At 38.7% G+C, this 21,224-nt stretch overlaps 1 protein-coding gene across 2 annotated transcripts; it reads right to left on the bottom strand.

Annotated features, from left to right (window-relative positions):
- Positions 1-43: 43 nt before the first annotated feature.
- vps41 (VPS41 subunit of HOPS complex) lies at positions 44-20,997 on the bottom strand. 2 transcript variants are annotated; one of them, XM_008396661.2, is made up of 29 exons: positions 20,783-20,997; positions 20,464-20,502; positions 15,604-15,711; positions 14,057-14,134; positions 11,705-11,779; positions 10,796-10,858; positions 9,972-10,037; positions 6,615-6,734; positions 6,391-6,537; positions 6,243-6,309; positions 5,737-5,751; positions 5,303-5,400; positions 5,089-5,218; positions 4,839-4,954; positions 4,633-4,751; positions 3,921-4,002; positions 3,745-3,837; positions 3,530-3,657; positions 3,300-3,444; positions 2,518-2,559; positions 2,380-2,430; positions 2,158-2,295; positions 2,017-2,071; positions 1,808-1,948; positions 1,572-1,708; positions 681-780; positions 554-598; positions 397-476; positions 44-317 (listed from the first exon to the last, which is right to left on the bottom strand). In XM_008396661.2, exons 1-29 carry the CDS (start codon positions 20,801-20,803, stop codon positions 237-239), a joined length of 2,580 nt encoding a protein of 859 aa, XP_008394883.1. In that variant the 5' UTR covers positions 20,804-20,997; the 3' UTR covers positions 44-236. The 2 variants fall into 2 exon arrangements, with proteins under 2 accessions (XP_008394883.1, XP_008394885.1); XM_008396663.2 differs by lacking the exon at positions 5,737-5,751.
- Positions 20,998-21,224: the final 227 nt, after the last annotated feature.

The raw sequence follows: 21,224 nt of genomic DNA, 5'->3' as shown, positions 1-21,224 counted from the left end.
TCAGGATTTGGTTACCTGCAGAACAATCCGATCCAAACTGAAGACAGAGTTTGAATGATTTTATTTTTCTTCAGCAAATAACATTAGTGGGAAGCAGAACAAAGCACATCATTTTACACTTGTTACAGTTAAATATACAGCAACTGAGGGAAAAGGGATTTTTATTGATCAATGCATCGAGAAGAAAAGAAGAAAAGGAGACAAACAGGACCACTAGCTGCACGCGCCTTAAGCTGTTACTTTTTCATCTCAAGTATCCCACTTCCAGGTCCTCGCCTCTTTGCACTGCAGATATTACAAAACTGCAGCCCAGGAATCTGAGAAGAAAGGAAAGTTAAAGATAAAAAAACCAAAACAAAACAATGATATAATGAAAACTCATTAGATTCCACCTACAGTTCCTGAAGATGGTAAGCACTCCTTGTGAAACATGTGTCTGCAGTGAAACACCACCACACTGAACGGCTGGGCCATATCTGAAACACAGACAGAAACCCCGGCTAGACAAACAATGTTAGCACAGCTGGATACAGCTGCAACAGCGTCCCGTTACCTGAGGGTAATATGGTGCTGTGACACGACTCACAGATGTTCCCTTCTAGAACAACAAAACAGAAACGGTATGTTTAGGAGTTTGGGTTAACGTCCATTATCTCCACTTCATCGATATAAAGACCCACCATCGACCCTGACTCCTCTCATCTGCGTCCGATGCATCTTCTTGAGCAAGGAGAGCGAATCGGCCACAAGAATCTTTTTGCATCCTTCCCGAAGAAGAATCTTGGAAACAGGTGAAAAAAAAATCTGATTTAAAGATTATTACATTAAGAAATATCCATTATGAAATTTCTGTTTTGGATCAATCAGAATAGATCAATTAAAAAACAAACTCCTAAAAAGCAAACCTCCTTCTGGATAGAACTTATTTTTAATAAAAATATTTATATGAATATTTACTGTACAAGCTGGACTAACAGTAAATAAAGCTTGCAAAAATATTCAAATGCCTTGAGTTTTATTTTTCCATGTTAAAACCACAAACGTGAGTTTGTTATTTGATACCTGTGCACAAATTGGAGTGCTATATGTTGCCTTGAGAAATCACCCCATTAGTAAATAGATTCCACTTGCATGTCTTTTATTTTAGGTATAAATACAGCTGTTCTTTTTATTTTTTAATAAGGTTTCTTCAGCTGTTCTTTTTAAAGATGTTGGTGTTTAAGGAGCAAATAAAAATGAAAGAGCTGATCAGATGAGATGCAAAACTAAAGGTTTGGGTCTATATACTAAATGTAGAGGAAACCAAATGCTGGACATCACCCTGAACACACCAGTCCCGTTGTAAAGCAAAGCGGATTTAGATTTTTATATTCCAATCCAGTGCTTGGTGGTTGTCCACCACATATATCCTGATAAAATTGAGTCTGTGGTGGCAACATGATAAAATATGAAAAAGTCTGAATAATTTTGCAATGGATCAGATAATAAAGTGTTTTATTGGAACATAGAGAATGTTTGAAACTTCATTCTTTTTTGCAAAGACGACCAGGTGAAGCAAAAACTGGACAAACCTGGAGGTTGTAGTCATGGAGAATTTTCACCAGCGAGTCTCTCAGGTTTGGGATCTCCATCCCCTCTTTTATGCGTTTGATGAGCAGAATGGGATCCACGTGAGTGCCGATGTTATTGAGGAGGCCAGTGATGAAAGCTGGAAATGAAAAACACAGCATGAGAAAAAATGAATCGGTTGAGATGGCAAGAAGCTGGTTATAGCTTCAATTAGCGCAGTGGAGATGGGACGTCTTACGTGGCTTGTCGATAGAGTAAGAGATGAGATCCTCCCACAGCTCTCCGTCGTCCTGCTCCTTAGCAAACTCTATAGCTTTGTCCACGTCCTCCAGCTCTTCCATGATCATCTGGAGGGCTCGTCTACAGTTCCCCATCCTGCCTGCGAGCAACAGAGCGGATTAGTTTTCTCATTTCCAACAACAAACATGTTCATCCATCAGTACTCACTGAGCAGGAAGACAGTCTCCTCTACAAAGTTCCTCTGCTGACAAATCTCAAGAGCCTGAGCAATAAAGTCAAAATAAGTTGAGGTTATGAACTGTTTTTGCTAGCTTCACTAACTTTAACATGTTCCAGGGCAGGGCGCACCTTTTCAAGAGGGCAGTGGGTGCTATCCCTCAGAAAAGGTAGGAGGTTTGGTCGGTCGTACTCTGCATATAGACCAATCTGTCTCTCGTGGTACTTCTGGCCTTTGTGGTGATCCCGCTTGAACAGTTTATGGAGGTACTGGGACGGGGAAAGAGCGATGAAACTTTTACCGTCCGATTAAAGTTTGATTCTTCAGACTTCAACAGTTAAAAATCAACTTACCACATGAAGCAGCTCAGGCCTTCTATCTAGCTCCACCACCACCTTGTCTATCTGTTGGAAGAAATAAGGAAGAAGACGTCAGCAGAGGGCGCACTTCTGTAAAGAACAGAAAGATTCAAAACCACCAAGTGGACTTACAGATATCTTGTCTTCGTTGTCGAGAAGCATATCAACAGCTTTCTAGCAACATAAGATTATACATTATGTGAACAGAACTGTATGTATAAAGTTTCTGAGAATTAACAAAGTTATTTGTTGAACATACAAAATTTCATAACAATTTCCACTCCTAACGTGACATATATCCTGCACCTGAAAGGAAAACAAATCAGTTTGCTGGGAAAGATGGAAAACGTGAGTAAGCTGCAATAATTTGGTTGCATGAGCATGCACTCCCTTAAACTCATACTTAGCTTAAAACAACTTTAGACAAGCACCCATAAAATTCAACTCCCACAAAGCACTGTGACAATTTAGTCATTTTTCATTTTAAGAAAATGTCTCATGTAGATTGTTGTCACACACAGAGCACAACCAGCATTTCTTGGAAACTCCTGCAAAATTCTTGACATTGCGTTTTTTGTAATATCACTGTTGTCCAATACTTCCTTCAGGTTTTATTACAAGTTATGTTTTTTTAAACCCTTCTCTTAGCTGATGTCTTTGCTCAGTAACGTTATTTAGAACCTTACTAACATGTCTGCACACAGTGGCTTTAGTTAAGGGATTCAAAAAGAAATGTTTCAACCAAGTTTTTGTTTAAATATGTCCAAACTAATTCACGCATCTTTTCACAACTTATATAGATATTTAAGGTAAGTTGGACGAGGCACATCTTTAAATAAAAGTGGAGAGGTTACAAAAAACACTTGATGTGCACACATTTGAGATCTGATCAGATATCAGCTTTGTCGTCTCACCTCTTTGTCAAACTCCATCAGGAGGACAATCTTGTCCTCGATGGAGGAGAATAGGTTGTGTCTGTGGATCAGCTGATAGACGTCCTTGTGCCTCAGCCTCAGGTAGATTTCCAAGGCTCTGTCATAGCGCTGGTCGTAAGTGTACCTGAGGTGGCATCGCGCCCCAAATGGAAAAGTGTTAAGAATTTTAGCTAAATGTCTAAAATGGTGGATGTGTTAGCGTCACTCACAGTTCGGCCAGCGTGGTGAGCAGCGTGCTGTTGGTGGGATCCTTCTTTAGGTGATCGTTGACGGCCTGAACGATGGCCATGTTGTTGTAAAGTTCTCCGGGCCATTCCCGGATCAGTGTGGCAAAACCCTTTTAGAGGAAAGAAAGATGAAATAGAGAGTAAGTAAGTGATCACTGAAATGCATCATTTTACAACCCTAAGAGAAGACAAAGCACCTCATAGTCAGTTTTTAGAAAGTCGTGCAAGATCATTTCATAAATGGCCGGTCTGAGACGCAGATCTCCTCTCGGTAGATACTGACTGATGGCCTGAGGGTAAAGGAGAGGTTAAACATGGAGATGACGGCAACTTAAAGACATGTTTAGGTTTGTTTGAAATAAATCAGTCCTACCTTCAGCTGTCCAATGGTCTTAAACCTGTACACCTCATTCTCCCACAACTCCATGTTTTTTCCAAGGACCTTCTGACATTTTCTGAAAGCAAAAACACATGCAAAACATTTCATACCCACAACAATAATCAGAAAATATTGTAGGTCATGATAAATAGATTTGGCCTGAAAAATGCCCAGCCTCAATGGAATCTCCATCTCAAATAAAAAGCTGGATGGTTTGATGTTTGCCTGGTGAATCAGGCCCAAAGGTCCAGACCTTGTTCTAGCCGATTTGTATGATGTCATTATTTTAAGTTTAGTCTACCAGTTTTACCCAGATAATGGGCCAAATATGCGATCAGAAAACAATTACAGAAGCTCAATATGTAGCTTCTGTACATATTGAGCTTCTGTGTATAATTTTTACACTATAAACTTGTGCATCCAACTTCTGTTTTTAAAAAACAGTGAAGATTTATGTGCATATTTATTCCACCCAGGAAAAAGAACAGCTTTGACACTTCAATGAAACGAAACAGAGAACAAAAAACCACTGCTAATTTAAAGTTTATATACCCAAATTAACTCTCTAAGTAAAATTATTTAGATTCAGATTGATTAAACTGGTTAAAACCTGTCTAAATTTCGCTTTTTAGAATATATTTTTGCATTTGAAAGAACATGCCTGTTTCTTTTTCCAGTGTAAACTTGCGACAAACTCTGTACTGACCTGGCAGCAGCGTCATAGTCTCTGTTCTCCACCAAGTGATTGATGTAAGCCATCCCTATTTTCTGAACGTCGTGCCTCTTGATGTTTTTGAAGCTGATCTCCGCAGCCATCAGCGCCTCCTGTCTCAGACAAAGGATGCAGAATTAAACTCTTGACATTCCTCTTTAACCTTTAGCAGCCTTCGGGTAAAGTTCAGCCACACAAACCTCATATTTCTTCTTCTCCAGCAGCCAATCGATGTGGTCGTCCTGGTCTCGCTCTTTAGCCACAACGATGTCTTTGGGACTGATGATGTAGAAGAGCGACTCTCCCTCTGAATGCTCTGTTAATGAAAATACATTTATGGCTCTGCGTGCAGAGCATTACCGCTGACATTTGGTGGTCGATGTATAATAAAATCAGACTGCAGAAGAAGGCAGGGTGACATTTCTCCCAGGGCGAGTTTGATGTTCTCACCCAGGCGGTAATCCCTGCACTCGTTGTCCTGGTAGAAGCGAACACTCAGAGCATCTGAGGAGATCTCCTCGCAGCTTTCGGGGAGAGGCTGGATGATGTCGAGACGAGGCCGTGCACGATCCTCTTCATCCTGCATGCAGACGTAACGGGTTATCCTCCTAAATCCTCTCTGTTCTTTACGTTCTTTTAATGCACACGTTTGGGACAGCTTTACCATCTGGTTCGTGGGGTCCTGCACAAAAAACAGGGTGACGAGCTGATCCGCCAGCGGCGCCAAACCACAGATGAAGAACTCCGTCTCAAATGCAGACACTGCAAGGAGCCAAATGTTAGGAGTCGCATAAAAAAAAGATCAGGCGGTTTAGGATGAGATATGTTGCATACAGTATTTCAATTCTTTGATGCTTTTTCCTTGATTGTATTTAATGATTAATACTAAACCTTAGCTAGCAATAAACCTGGAATTTACTTTAATTTTTTTATATTTCATATAATACTGTTTCAGTATTTCTATTTTTTTCTTGTATTTTTTGTATTTATAGATTTTTATATTGGTTCTGCTCTGTCCTCTGTACTGCTGTAACAATGGAAAATGTCCCACTGTGGGATTAATAAAGCAATATCTTATTTCATCATATCTTATCTTACCTTTAGAAAGATCAACTGACAGGATAAGATAAAAAACAATAAAGGATAAATATCACATCATTTGAAGATATATATACTTTATATTTACACAAAACCAAAAATAATGTAATAAATGCAATCCAAACATGTTAGTTTTTTTTTAAGAAAACTAAACTACAACAAAAGAAATAAATATCTTTTTGTAGAAGCAAAATAAAAAGGGATGTTTTCATTACCACCAAGCTAAACAATTACAAAAAAAGTACTTTATGGATGTGATAAATACATTTCAATATAAATGTATTGTTGACACTGAAATTGTCATTTTCCTTCATAGGTTTAGTTACATTAATCATAAACAATCAGACATCCATGCATCCACTAATATCTGTACTCTTAATTCTGTTCATTATGAAGAAAAAGAAGGGAAATTTCTAAATCACAGAACTGCTGAGAAATGTTTGGGTGAACCTCCTTAAGACGTCAGCAGATATAATATTTGCCCAACTGCGCCATGGTTCATTTACCTATTTCCACATAGCGATTGGGCAGATCCCTCATTTCAGTAGGATTTCGCTCTTTCACTGCACAAATCTGAGGAGAAACAACAAGACGACGCTTAAACGTGCGGCAGGTAGAGTCTGAAATAAGTTCTGAAACGAACAAGAAGCAGACCTTGATGGAGGTTCCCCAGCCGATGATGAGAGTCGTGTCGTCTTTCCAGCACAGGCTGCAGGGGTACATGTCGGGCCGCAGACTCACGTTGTCCCGCAGCACGTTGGTGATCCGCTGCTTGGTGCTAAAGTCATAGATTTTTACTCCCTAGGAAAAAAAATGTCCAAAATAAGCATCCAATCAGTTATCCCTGGAGGCTTGAGGTTGGTGAAGCTGTCGCTCACCAAGTTGTTGGCCCAGGCTATCAGGTTGGCTCTCCACTTCACGTTGGTGATCGTTCCCTCTCCTTCATGCAGGACCTGCATCTTCCAGCGATTCAGCCAGTTTCTTTCATACAGGAGCAACTTAAAGGAGAAAAAGCAGGTGCAGAGTCTACTGGACGGTGGTTGTAAAACTATTCATACCTCCTGAACCTTTCCACATTTTGACAATAAACCTTTTTTGGATTTTAATGAGATTTTGTGATTAACCCACATAAAATAGCAAGTAACATGTTATCTGTTCTACACAGGACATCATTTGTTACGAGGACCATTTCCAGGAGGACAAATAAACATCAATTTTCCAGTGCTGCCAAAAGAGTTTGGTCTGGACTTTGACTAGGACATTTTAACGCATGAATATACACTGACTATATCAAAAGGAAAAGCTTTTCTAAGTAGCCATCTCTTTGAAACTAACATTTTCCTTTTAATTCTGCGCAGAAATCAGATTTCAGGATTTACCAGCTTCAAATCAGCCTGGAAAACAAAACTTTATTTCGTCCTTTAATCATATTGCAAACCTGTGAACATATGAGACATATGTTGCCTGCCAGAGTGCCTTCTTCTAACATGTCTGGTTGGTCCCCTGTATGGCTTGTGTCAAACTACAAACAGGACTTCTTATGAGTTTCTTTCAACCAAGCCTGTCACTGTGGACATCCACCCTTTGGCAGGTTTGCAGTTATCACATACTCTTGATTGAGGAGTTTTGAGTTTGTTGTTCAAAGCTTGAGATTTTACAATCTTACTCCTGACTTTGCTGCTGTTTATTGTTCTCTACCAAATCTCCGAGGCCTGAATGAAACATTTATACTGAGAATCAGCAACAGACAGACCAGAGGTTGCGCTAGACTTTTTAATGGCTTGTCATTTTGACTGACAGCGGCCAAAAAAAACAAAATCAATCCACTTTTTTACCTGTCACTTTCTAAAACGATAATGACATATTCAATTCACATTGCGTCATCACACATCAAGTAGATAAATACATGTAACTTTTTTTCCTACTGTGACAAAAACCACCGACTGTGGCTCCAATAACTACACATAAACAATGACATGAAACGATTGAAATAAAATTGTGAACGATTCTCTTGCTGTGACCTGAACACACAGTCTCACAACTTCCTCCTCGTCGGCTTGAACCCGAGTTAAGCATCTGCTTGTGCTTCATCAGACGTCTCAAGGTGTCCTGCTGCAGAGGTTAAAGTGTTTTGAACTTTTGCTTCGGACAGACGGCTGTTTCAATGTTGATCTGGAAACCGAATCTATGCTCTGGTGCCACACTGCAAACTGGAATTACAAGAGCCACTTCAGCCAGAGTTTTGAAATCAGGGAACATTTCTCCAACTGAAGTTATCAGAAGTCAAGCCAGACCTCGAGAGGTTTCCTGATCCCACAAACACTCGCTTCAGCTGGAGGAAATCCCGAAGCAGTGATTCTGGTCAGTGACCTGTAGCGGTCACAGATGTGTTCAAAAGCCTCCTGTCCAAAACTCTTCAAGCTGATAGATACATATACCAAGATTCATCAAATATGGAGTCTGGGTCAAAGGATGATGCTCACATGGGAATTTTTTTGTAAAATTGATTGTAAAGTGGAAAACACTTGTGTGTCTGCACCAAATGGTCAAGTGTGTGAATTATAATTTGTCAAAATTACCAAAGACAGAAAATATTTGGTTAAAACAACCAAACACTGACATTATTTGCTAATTTTATGTGTTTTTAAGGCAGTTGATTTTATTAATTGGGTATTAAGAGTGTTTTTAATTATATAAAAAAACTACACTTTATTTACATATCCGAATTAAGTATCACCTTGTTTTGGTTTATCACATAAAATCTCAAAATACATAAAAAACTTGTAGTAACATTATTATGAAAAGTGGAAAAGTTCAAGGTGGTATGAATACATCACTGTGACGTCAACCTCTAGAGCGCAGTAATGCAGTGGAACCTACAGAGGGCAGTAGATTAACAGCATATTGCACTGATGCAACAGCAGCTCAGCCTAAGTGCCACCAGAAGTCTCATAAATTCAATTCAAACTGTACATAATGACATAAAGCCTGCTTTTTCCTTTTTGTGTGCAGACTTAATTTCACTTAAGAGCATTTTGGCACAAGGGAAATTAAGACAGATTGTTCATTTGACTCCAGTGAAGCAGGACAAGCTTCACGTTCACTGATGGAAGAAGTCATTCTGGACGCACATATGGGTCGACAAATTTTGCAAGCAGACCATGTGGAAGCCATAAAGGCAGTGTTGGAAATGTGTTGCATTAAAGGCATGATTTCACATCTCTCATCATGATGCCGACTGCTTCTTTTGGCTGCACACCATTTATTGGGGATAATGAGATAGGTGCAGAATGAAGCATATTTAAAAATCAGCGTCTGTGTTATCATTACAGATGGAATTCACAGCCTCACGTCGGATTCATCTCCTGCACAGTCTCTGCATTGTCGGCATCCTAGACTTTATGAAGTTGGACAAAAAGCCCTCCGCTCCTGCCCAAAAGAGGTGCAGATTTGTTACCAAAGAGGGAGAATTCGCTCTAATTCAGCATTTGGGCTATGTTAATAAACAGTTTGCTCTACAAAGAGATGATACGACAAAAGAACTGGGGAGACAAAATTGAATTTCCTTTGACAGGATGTGGCGCCCGTTGAGGCTTATTGATTTTCATCACAGGCACCTTGTGGAGGCCTTCACAACATGGAAGGGAGAGGAATCAGCAGCAATTGAAAGAAAATGGCAAAGTAACCATGTGATTGGAGTTTTACGGAGAAAGTTTTCCTCACACTGCTGCGTAAACGTCAGCGCACCTTATTTATGACGTGAGATCAAAGCTCTATTGTACTATATTCGTTTTTAATAGGCAGATGTTTTTTTTCTGAGGAGGAAGAAATCAAATCTAATGTTCAAATTCATCTCACCCTATACATGCCTCCCAAAGACAACCCTAAGACTATGTAGCCTCTTTATAATAGCATCTATTTGCTGCGCTCGTAAAGCGTTGCTTTTGAAACACTGCAGAGAGAATAGCACTTTGTGAAAATGGGCGGCTGTGCCGAGAGCACTCCAGCAAAGAGACAGAAAAGTAAGAGCCTTTCACACTAGACAAAAGGCCCGAGTTCTGCCTTCCGAGCCGGGCCAAAGTCACTTAGTTTTTTTTTTTGTTTTTTTTCATGGGAATCGGTTTCACCCGGACGCAATCAGGAAGGAATTATTACGGCAGAAGAATTTCTATAAACGCTGAAAACTGTATGTAATGACCGCTTAGTGGGAGGGGGAAAGTACGGTTTAAACCTACCTTGTTGCCCCCGGTGACAAACTGCTTGTAGTTTGATCTGCTGAACTGAGGGTGTAAAGCAACAACCTGCGAAATGAAAAGAAGAGATTTCACCATCACTGACATTCACTGCCTTTTTCTCTGAGCTTAAGACTTTACAAACACAAACTTTAACATATTTAATAAAGTTTTGTAAGATTGATCAATGCAAAGTCATGTGGTTTTTTTTTTTTTAAGTACAGAGGAAATAATATATGGTCTGTAAAATGTTTTACAAAAATAAATTAAAAAAAAAGAAACATTTGTTGTGCATTACCATTCAGCATCCTAAATAAAAAAAAACTATGTTTTAAAACTGCCTAAGAAGTCACCTAATTATTAAAGAGTTCACATGTGTGTAATATAATGACCTAAATCCACTTGAGACTTCAAAATGTCTGCTGGAGCACTGCATCCAACCTCAGCCTGTCTATCAAAGCTTTATTGTCATTAAAACATCATTATAATAAGTTTTTCTGTGAAAATTATTCAGTGTTTCTGCAAAAACTATGACTATATTCTCGTAATTAAACAAAAGTTCTCATAGCACGGCCGTAATACTCTGTCGTACAACTCATACAATGGATGATTGAAATAAAAGTCACTTTTAGAAAATGTTTTGCATCTTTGGTAATTTCTTTATTAGAAAAGAAAGCAAAAAAAACAATTAAAATTGGAAGCTGGATCTGGTATGGAAAAAATCAGACATTTTATTTTTAAGTCACATTGCCCAGCCCTAAGCTTGGAGCATGAATACTTTTGCAAGATGATAAAAGAAGTTACAAGGGGGGCGGGGGGGAACGTACTTTGACAGGACAGTCGAAGCTCTCGTGGAAGCCCTCTCTCGTGTAGAGGCCGAACACTTGAACCTGGAACAGAGATGAGCCAGCAGAAACACAAACGCAGAGGTGAATTACTGAACGCTTCTCCTTTAATTGCTGTCTCTGCAACTATCCAAGGCCAGCAGGGGAAAAAGTGGTCGGAAAAGAGATTGATTGGCGCCCTGCTCTTCCTCTGGGTCACCAATTAGTGGAGAAGCTGATTTTTTTAAACCCTGAAGGCTTTAGAACAGAAGTCCTAATCTTGGACTTGACCACAGCTTCAGTTTGCTACAGTAGGGCCAGTTTCTGAGCAGGTTTCTCCCAAGACGGAGGAATATTATAAAACTTAGATGCCATCTACTTGTTCGCATTAATGATTACGGATTAAGTCTAATTTCAAAGGATTAACAGCAAACTGAATTACTGGTGGTGAACAACTGCTGTTGCATCAGCTTTAATTGTCTGCTGCATTTTTTTTTATGCGACAAGATCTTGTTTTTGCTGAAAGTAGGGGGACAGCGCCATATCGCAGAGCATATCTTGACAGCATCCATGAAGGGTAGTGATAATGATGGAAAGAGACAAGATAACAGCAAGAACATGGAGATGACACCCATGGAAGAGCTGATGGCTGACTGACAGCTCAACGCATCAGCGTGCAATCCCTTAAACTGCTCTTCAAAATGCTGCGACAAAAATTTACGTGCGGATCTGCGGGGAGATAAAACTCCAGGTTAATGCTGTAAATGTGGAAGAATTGTCTCCGAAACTTTCAGATTATTAACATAAAGTTTGAGGCTGATAAGAGGAGCTTAAAGATGGGAAACGACTGATTGGAAAGAAGCTGTGGGACGAAGAATCTGCAGCCTGCACTGATGGGCAGATGGATCTCACCTTCCCGTCCTCAGAGCAGATGCCCACATTTTCCCCGCTTTCATCCAGGCTGATCTGGTTGATCTTCACTGAACTCTGCAGATGGCACAAAATAGCATTTACGAGAGGTCATGATATTTCAGTCCAACTGACTAAATGTTTCTGGTTTTAATCACCATAAAAATAAAGAAATAGGCATATAAAGAAGAACTTTGTAATTTATTCCCTAATAATGCTTTTAGATTACAAAAACAAGTCCAAAGTTATAGACTGTAAGTGTTCAAAAGATAAGTTGTGTCGATTATCAAATAAGAGACTCATATTTAAAGCCAATAGCTTGAACTCAGAGGTTTCAGCTTCCTTGTTTCCTAGGAAATGATGGCTATCTGGCAGCAAGCTAGACTTGAAGCAGTTTAAAGCCTGAGTGCAGGTACTGTAATATAAAACAGATGCTTTTGTGCTGATCAATTCAGTCCTGACTACTGATTTTCAAATTACATTCTTGCTCAAAGCTGATATAACAACAGGCCTGAAACCAATAAGCAACCTACTTTCTGTCTATGCACTCAAATTATGCTTTGAACGGTTCCTACAGGTCAAAGCAATAAAAGAAGACATCTTCTCTTTTTTACGTTTATCAAAAGAAACAGAATAAAAATGTTTATGTTTAATGTGTTTCCCTGACTGACACTCATCTCTCGAAAGCTTTATGGTAAATGAAATAACAGAGTTAGGCAAAGACCTATGTATTTGAAGCACATCTCCACACAATCAACTAGAACAGCAAAGGGAAATGTTATGAGGGGAATTATTAATTAACCAGCCTCTTCAACAAATTGCTCCATATGAAACATTGGAAAACACATAGTTATGAATCGGAGCTACCCTGATCCTGAAAAAACCTTAAATGATCTCACATTTAAAAATGTTTCACATAACCATCACACGTACATCAGGAAAACATTTAACTGTGATAGCATGGCTGAATAGTATAATAATGACACTGATTAACTCAAATTCTCCTGATTCTTTAGCAGCTTTAGCATCTAATCCACTAAAAATATACGAGACGTGTCGGCGTCAAGGGCAGTGAAAGATACCCAACAGGTCAAAAACATTACAGGATTTGCATCCGACGATGGATTTAATCTATTGCATTTATGAGGTAAAAATAGTTAATTTTGATTCTTCTTAGTCAATGTCGTAAAGAGCCAATGTGATTGGGCTAAAGTGTCACACAGGCTTCCCAGGAACAGATAAAATACAAATTCATAAAACTTGGATTGCATATTATTAATGTACTTCAGAAAGTTCTTTGGCATGTGAATATTGCATGCATCAATATTGCAATGATGATATATTTGTGAAATATTGTGCAGTACTAAAAGGCACTGGGGACGCTTCAGTTTTTCTAAACCCTGGTTCTCAAAGCTGCATGTTGTAGATGTTCCTCTGCTTTAACACATCTGCTTCAGATGAACAAAAATATGTTAAACAGCCACTAAATGAAATCATAAGCTGCTATCTTGGCTCTTTGGAAAAGAGATTTCTGATTTCGATTGGACTTCCAGGATAAATAAATGCACACTAAAGACAAAAACTGTTGAAAGTAAAAGTGACGGCAGCAAAAATGTTGACAAAATAGGCTTTGTATGAACCGTGATTAGCTTTTTACAAATGGAGTAGCTTTAATGGGGCAGAATTTTTCCGTCTAGCTTTTAGGTCACCAAGACGATCTGAATTTCTTTCTCTTTATGCAAGCTGAGAATGTAAAAAGACTTGTAGCTCCCTCCAGTATTTAAAGGCGTCCCTGTAAAAAGGTGTACAAAAGCCTTAAACCAGCTGTTGTTATGGCGACTCGGTGACCCTAGATGTCACTTTAACTGCTGCTTATAGCTCCAGCAGCAAGCCTTTGAGATACCCTCATCTTCTCACTCGCAGTGCGTGCCTCCAAATTTTTTCTTTTTTAACTTTGCGGCAGTTCCAGTTAAACTTTTATGATTGTGCCTTGGATTATAGATATGAGCAGGTTTACTTCTCAGATGGCAGATATGTGTTGTTCCCATTTTAGGCCCCTGTACCTCCCTACAAATGACTTCGTTAAGGATTACTCATGAAAACTCCATTGACGCTCTGATCAACCTAATAAAAATTAAGGACAACTTTTTAGGTTACAGTTGAACTAAAAATTATGCATACTCCTGTCAGGTTTATTTTATTATATTCCTTCAAAAGGTCATGCCAAAAATGATCTGTGCCATTTGTAATAATCAATGTAAAAATGTTTATTGGCATCACAGCGATCAAACACTTTCAATGATTGTTTATTGCTAAAACACAACATGGCGAAACATCTGAGAACTTCATACTCACAACATCATATTTCTGAGTGGCATTTCCTTGAATGTCCAGCAGGAAAACCTTTCCGAAATGGGTTCCTAGAGCAAGAAACTGAAAAAAAAAAAAAGACAAAAAGTGAGTTAAACAAGGACATATTTAACAATTTTAAGAAGAAAAAAAGTTGGCTGTGGGAAAGGATAAAAAATATTTCCTGGAACGTGGTCATAGTGGGGATTGGGTGGGCTTGGAGGCAAAGCTGTGAAATTGCAGGGAGTGGAAAAGCCCTATTTATTAAAGCAGACAGTGTGAAATGGCATTTCCCCTCTCAAATTAAAATGCTTAAGCATAATAAATGCACTCTACATGCTCCTCTTGCAACCCAATCGCCTTCTTTTCCAGGATAGACTCATTTCTCCTCCTGAGCAGCAACTGGTTTCTGTGTTTTAAGGCTTCAGCAGGGATGCATGTGTCCATACGGCTGTGGATGTGTGTGTGTGTGTGTGTGTGTGTGTGTGTGTGTGTGTGTGTGTGCGTGCGTGCAGGTCCACGGGGACAAAAAAAATTACAGAAACCGGGGGGCTTCTAGCATTAGATTAAGTGTGTGTTCTTCCAGCCCGGCCCCTGCTGCATGCCGTCTCCTAATCCCCCTCCCTTCCTGAGCAGCATGTGGATGTGCGGCGAGCCCACCATGCTTCAGTGCAGTCTATAATGAAATGCTTATATTTACAGGCACAGCTGAGCATGTCAGACAGAGCCCCCTGCAATCTCCCCAAATAAAATAACCAAAAATAAATAAATAAAAGGTTCAGCCTTGTGAGGCGGAGCGACTTTTAAAGGGATTTATCAGGATGGGAATTGTTCAAATGAAATTCCAATTCAGACACTTAAAATATGAGGCAACATAAGGCGGCGTGTGCTGCCGCTGGCTTTGGAGGGTGTAGGGGGTTGTCACGGGGACCACACATGTAGCCGGACGGCTAAAGGTAGAAAAACACAAAAATTACGAAGTAAAAAAAAACAAAAAACAGTTGGATCTAATTTATGATTTAACAAACGTAGCTTCTTTGCGGCACAAAAAAAGACCTGAATCCTCAAAGCAGAAATAAATAAATGAAAATCAATTGTTGTTAATAAAACATCAGGTGAGGAGACGAAACTGGGCTTGACTTTTGCTCTGCTCAGGCGTGAGGGTGTGCTGGTGGTGCCACGACGGCTAAACATCATGCCAAGAGTGGCTCTCTTAAAAAAATAAAAATAAGAAAAAAAAAATCCTACATTCAGCAGAGAGTAGGAGAGGAGCAAAAAATATGAAAGAAGTGGGAAAAAAAAACAGAGGAAAAGACAATGGTGCCTTCTGATGCACCTCCCTGAGAGGGACAAAGCAAGGAGGCTAGGTGAGAAAAGAATGGCCTGCCTCAACAGATCCAGCAAGAAGAGACGAAAACCAACTTTGAAGATGGCATCTCTCAAATGTGCGCGTAAACATAAAAAAAAAAAAAAAAAAGAAAAAAAAATCCCCCCCGGAGATGATTGGACTTGAAGCTGAAACACCCTCGTGGGCGGTGGATTATCACCCTCACCTTGTCGTGGACGGTCATACAGCTGGCTGCGTCGGACTGGAGGATTTCAGACACCCCGTTGGAGAGCCTCTCGTACTTCAGCTTGGGCTCCTCCTCGCTGTCCTCCTCCTGGTGGAGACAGGAGATGGGCTCTCACCAAAACACGTTCTTAAAAGGTAGTCATTACTCCAGGGTCACCTCTAAAACTTCTGAGAGCTTTCTTGGAAAATGGTCCATCATGCAGTGAGAAGGAATATACAAAGTGTCCCCCCGTTTAGTATTTTGTGTTGAAAACAAAGGTAAGTCAGAAGATGCTGTAGGGAACGGGGCTTGAAGATACTTTCTTGAAAACTAAGCAGGAATGGTAAATAATTACTTACAGGAAGGGCTGAAACAATTAGTCGGATTAATCGTGATGAACTGATTATTGAAATAATCGTCAACTAATTTAATCGTTAACCTGAGTGTACACATTCTAAAAAAGGTCATTTTCAGAAAGAAAAACATACAGAGAGCAGTAATTAAGCCAAAATTGTGCAAAAATGTATACATTTTGCACTTAAGATTAAAAAAAAAAAACACTGTCTATAAATATGTTCTACCCAAAACTCCACCTAGTTTGAGTTCTATAAAAACACACACTTTGATTTAAACCCTTGTCATAACTCAGGTTGAATGTTTAGGGTCACTGTCCTGAAACAATATGAATCTCCACCCAAGTCTCACGTAGTCGCTTAAAGAGTTTCTTCCAAAATGATCCTGTTTTCAGCTCCAACAGCTCAGATCAGCCTTCCTGGAATAAATCCATTCCCACAGCATGATGGAGCCAAATCAGATTTCACCAAATATTTAGGGTAATGTATGGTGTTGCATAATAGTGACAGAAATAACCATGCTTGCTTGGTTATTACTGGGTTGCATAAGGTTTTTTTCTAATTACTCTAAATAAGTGATTAACCCTTTCAGCTTCACTTAAGACAAATAATATAAACATAAATATTAAATCAGACCGTCTTACTCAGGTTTTTTAACACCAAATTTAGAGTTTAATTTTACTACTGCAGACTGCATTACATCTCACAATTGTTATAATTTGTAGCCATTTTAAAGAAAGTATTACCAATAACTAGCTATGAGCCTTAATATAATGAATCCAGAGTTCAGATTTGATCATAAATACAATTAGACCATGTTTGGATTTTAAATGCTTTTGTTTCAGAACACCAATGGAGTAAAAATTTATAAAAATTTATCTATAATTTTTACGTGAAAAATGCATCTATTAAGTTAACAATTCATTTCTCAATAAACATCTTATAAATAATTTCTAAACTATCCTCAAATCTTGGTGACTTGCATTTACTTATTTTCATGAACGGGTTGTCATTTTTAAGACACCAATGTCAAACAGTAGTTAGTAGTAGCCAATGAAATCACTGAGATGGTTGGAAAGTTTAGTTTTAGTGTCTGTACAAGCGGAGTTGAAAAAAAAACAATATATATTTTCAGAAAAATTTGTTTTCTTTGTTTTAACAAAGTCTACATATAATATGTAAGGAGAGGCCATGTTATCATTTAACAGAAAAAAGCACCCAGGCTGACAGGTGCAAACACGTACCAAACGGCAAAACATTCTGCAAACGCATGAATGATGCAAACTCCTTACCACACAAACGCAGGAAAACAAATGCAACAGAAAACACGCTGCAAACATAGAAAATACCATAAAAAATGCAATAAATTTAACGCAGCTTGTTATTTTCTTTACTTTTTCACAGATATTTTTATTCACCATATGAGAAATCTGCAAAAGTAAAGAATAACATGTTCCCTCACTGCAATCAGCAGCAAGTACCACTGTATTAAATCAATAGGTTTTTAAAGGATAGTGTGCACACATCTACTTTTGCTTTAATTTGCATGAAATGCTTTATGAAAAAGAATCACCTCTCTTTTCTTGGTACTGCTCGTCCCCAGTGAAATACATGCATTTATTGTTTTCATAAGACAAACTTAAGGTATTCTACTGTGTTACACTTTCCAGCATGAGTCCACATTGGAGGCCGGTCACAGCTTGAATATTACTCATAATTCGGTTTATAACCAATGCTGCACAGTCTGTGGCTGCCCAGAGGGTGCATCAACTCAAAACATTGTCTGCCATTATGTGCTTCTGGCTTGGAGGTGGGGGACAATAGCGTGGAAAAAATGTTATTTTCAAAAACAATCCTTCCCCACTCAACAACGCCATATCTAGGCTATTTCCTGTGTATTCTGGTTGTGAGATTTCTGATGCGAGGGCATTTGTCACGGGTTTCAAAGGCGTATCAAACAACAAAGGCAAACTTCATCCCCACAGAGAAAATACCCATTTTAAAAGTTTTGCTATCTTGTAAGTTGCCTTTTGTTTTTGTCAACTAAAGAACTGGGTTTTGTGTTGTAATCGTTTACGCCGCTCTTTTGCCTCTTGTCAGTTTAAGTACGACATGCTGAACCGTTCAATGTGACGACGTCAAGGATAACATTCTACCTGAAGCATAAAACAGGACAGAAGGATTAAACTCGACACAGATTGAGGAGATAATTCCTTCAATATCAAGAAAATAATGTGGCATGTAGCTAACCATCCAGCTGTGTTAAATATGACATGCAAGTCTGGACAGCAAATAGATTCAGAAGTAATACTTTCAAGCTCAATGTAAAACAAAAATGATGTGACCCCAGTTTTCATGAGAAGATGCAGAGATCTAAAAGCTTCTGGCTCAACTCGACTCCAAAGGTGCAAGGAAAAGGACAAAACCTGGTGAGGTGAAGACTCCAGCAAAACCTGAAATATATTTAATTGGTCTGGTAATTAACAGAATCGAATGAATTTTGGCTTCTGGTCGTCATCTGGGTCATTGCAAAACCCTTAACATTTTGTATTTAAATTTAAAAATTTTACAACAGAAAATAAATCATGCAGTCTGACAGGCTGACCTATCACCATTCAAGGGGATGAAGGGTGTTTTTACACCTGATAGTAGATTCGGTTCAACTGGGAACCAAAATTACAACATTTGTTCCATTTTCAGCAGTTGCGGTTCATTTTGTCAAACGATTCAAAATCTTTGAAAACCTGCTCCTCCCACCCTCCACCTGTGGTGGCGCTGCAACAAGAACCAGTGAAGAAAACGACAACAAAACCTCTGAAGAAGACACTGAGCACAGCTTCCTTCTTCACGAAATTTAAACAAAAATAAAGCGGAGTCAGATTTTAGCGGCTGTAGGATCTTCCTTTTGTCTTTGGCAAAAGGCCACAAACCATTTCTCCCAGGAGCGCTAGACACGTACAAGATTTTTTTTGCCTGTATTTACCCAGAATTCCCAGCACTACAGTCCGCTTATTGATTTTGGAAAAATCTCCAGCCTGCTTGGCATTCAAATATACATGCAAACTGCGCCAGAGTTCACTTCAATCAAACGGAGATATAGGTTTTTAGGAGGACCAGTGTTTGCTTTCTTTGGTCCAAATAATAGTTTGATTGCGCACGCACATCTCCCCAAACAAACCGGACTTTCTAGGCAAACAAACCAGAGTTTGAAAAAAGCGGACTAAACAGGGATGGTGTGAATGCACTCTAAATTGACTTGGGAGTTAATCACTTCAAATGAGGTGATTTCAAGAAGAAATCACATTCCATATCTAAAGTAGTTCTTTCTCAATGATGCACAAGGAAATGCAAACAAGTCAAAGTTACAAGTAGCAATCACAGGGACTCTAAAAATATTAATTTCATAATAAAATACTTAAAAGTAGACAGAAACCATTAAAAATCTATACATTTCCTTTTTCTTTAAATAAACTCTATCCCACAGAAAAAAATATCAACCTCTCATTGCAAAATTTGATGTTTATTTTTATTTTAAATCCTATAAACAGCGATAAAATGGCTGTTCTTTGAAAAATAAGTAACACATTCCCTAAAGTAGCTATTTATCAAAATTCATCAAATGTCTTTTCAAAAGGGGATGTGACATTTGTGGCTCTGATCAAAAACTTTTTTTGACTGGCCTGAGAGCAAAATGGCTCTTCAGAATATAATACATATTCAATCAGACTTAAAATAAGGAGAATTTAAAAATGAACTAAAATAATTTCTCTCTGACTTTAAAGTGGATAAGACGCTGGAAAGTGTTTCTGTGTTACACAGTTTATAATTTATAACTGCTGCATTCAAAAGCAGAATTTATTAAAGCCGCTTTTCTATCTTATGCGGAAACAGCAACATACATTGGATTAAATATTCCACATAATTTATGGATTTCCATGCTTCTCTTTAGCTCACTGTGACTTGCTTGAGACAAACGTACATAACCTCTAATAATTTATTTTATCTCTGCTTCCCGTGCAAAAACCTAAAAATCAGCTTCCTCCCTGGCTGCCGTGTAGAAGTCATGTTTTATTTAGCTCGTATGTGATTCTCCGGAGCACAGGTGTACTGTAACATGCCAAAGTTCAGTCATAATGTTGAAAGATCTGGAAAACCATCTGTAATTCATGAGTGTTTGACACCTCTCAAACTCTGACAAAGATCCTTCGGGGATCAAGCTGTGTTGATGTATTACAGTCCTTTCAGCGGACACAGAGCTTTATACGAGTTAAAAATCATCCAGGCTTGACAGAACTATGCACACCCCTCTGACGTTAACAATATGTTGTTGATGCATTTCTGTGCTGACATACTGGTGCAACTGCATGATATTTCTGCCTTGTGTTGTTTTTTCCCCCTCTCTATAAGCTTACCTTCATACAAACTACTCAAACACTCATTTCCCCTGCTTCTGTTTTTGAAAGAGAAAGAAAGCATCAGTACAAAATGATGTAATGACTAGCTTTACCTCAGATTCATCTGTGAATTCCCCACTCTGCTGCCTTTCCTGGAAAAATAAAAACACGGAGAGTTTCTTTAAACAAAAACTTTTCAGTGCCAGATCGGATGATAAATATTTGTGACTTTGGTCTAAATTTGAGAGAATTACAGAAATCTCGCAATAGCACAGCTACATCATCTCAGATATGTGTCTTACGTACTCCAAATTAAATGAATGGCAAACTGAATATTCCTTAAAAAGTCAGCCTGCCATTTTAATAGAATAAACTTCGTAATGAAATTATAAAACTGTACATTAATGCATCAAAATTAGCCTGTTAGCTTACCTGCTCTTCCACTTCCGCCATTGTGATGACAAATAGCGTTTTGTCCAATCGTTATGTTATCTCAAAACGTTAAATACATGTTAGCTAAGAGGGGAAAACAAAGGTTCATGAAGAAAGCATTCAATATACCGTACAACACGATAATGTTTGTTGTCGAAGGAAGCTTCTTGGTCATCGGTGAAATCACATGATTGAGTTCAGACCGCTAAGTCTTATGGGTATTGGAGTCTTACGTTGGAGAAACGATAATAACTACAGCAAATTTGTGGATGACGCACCAAATATTTAGTAGGGGCTAAGAGATTTTCCGTTTCGTTTCCATTGTTGTTTATTTTTACCTCCAAGCTTTTGAAGCTATAGTGTTAATGTTTTCAAATAAGGCAAGTTTTGTCTTTAGTGTTTTGGACTTTTTTTTTTTTTTAAAGAATGGCACATCAATAAT

This window comes from Poecilia reticulata, linkage group LG20, assembly GCF_000633615.1.
Source record: "Poecilia reticulata strain Guanapo linkage group LG20, Guppy_female_1.0+MT, whole genome shotgun sequence".
Taxonomy (NCBI): Eukaryota; Metazoa; Chordata; class Actinopteri; order Cyprinodontiformes; family Poeciliidae; genus Poecilia; species Poecilia reticulata.
The sequence above is the reverse complement of the archived record's forward strand: the minus strand, read 5'-3'. Positions and strand labels throughout refer to the sequence as shown.

Coding starts and splice junctions, on each gene's coding strand:
- vps41 (XM_008396661.2), bottom strand. CDS start 20,803: ATGGCGGAAGTGGAAGAGCAG. Junction 10,038..10,795: donor GCTTCGACTGTCCTGTCAAA/GTACGTTCCCCC, acceptor TTCATTTCGCAG/GTTGTTGCTTTACACCCTCA. Junction 781..1,571: donor TCCATGACTACAACCTCCAG/GTTTGTCCAGTT, acceptor CCTGTTTCCAAG/ATTCTTCTTCGGGAAGGATG.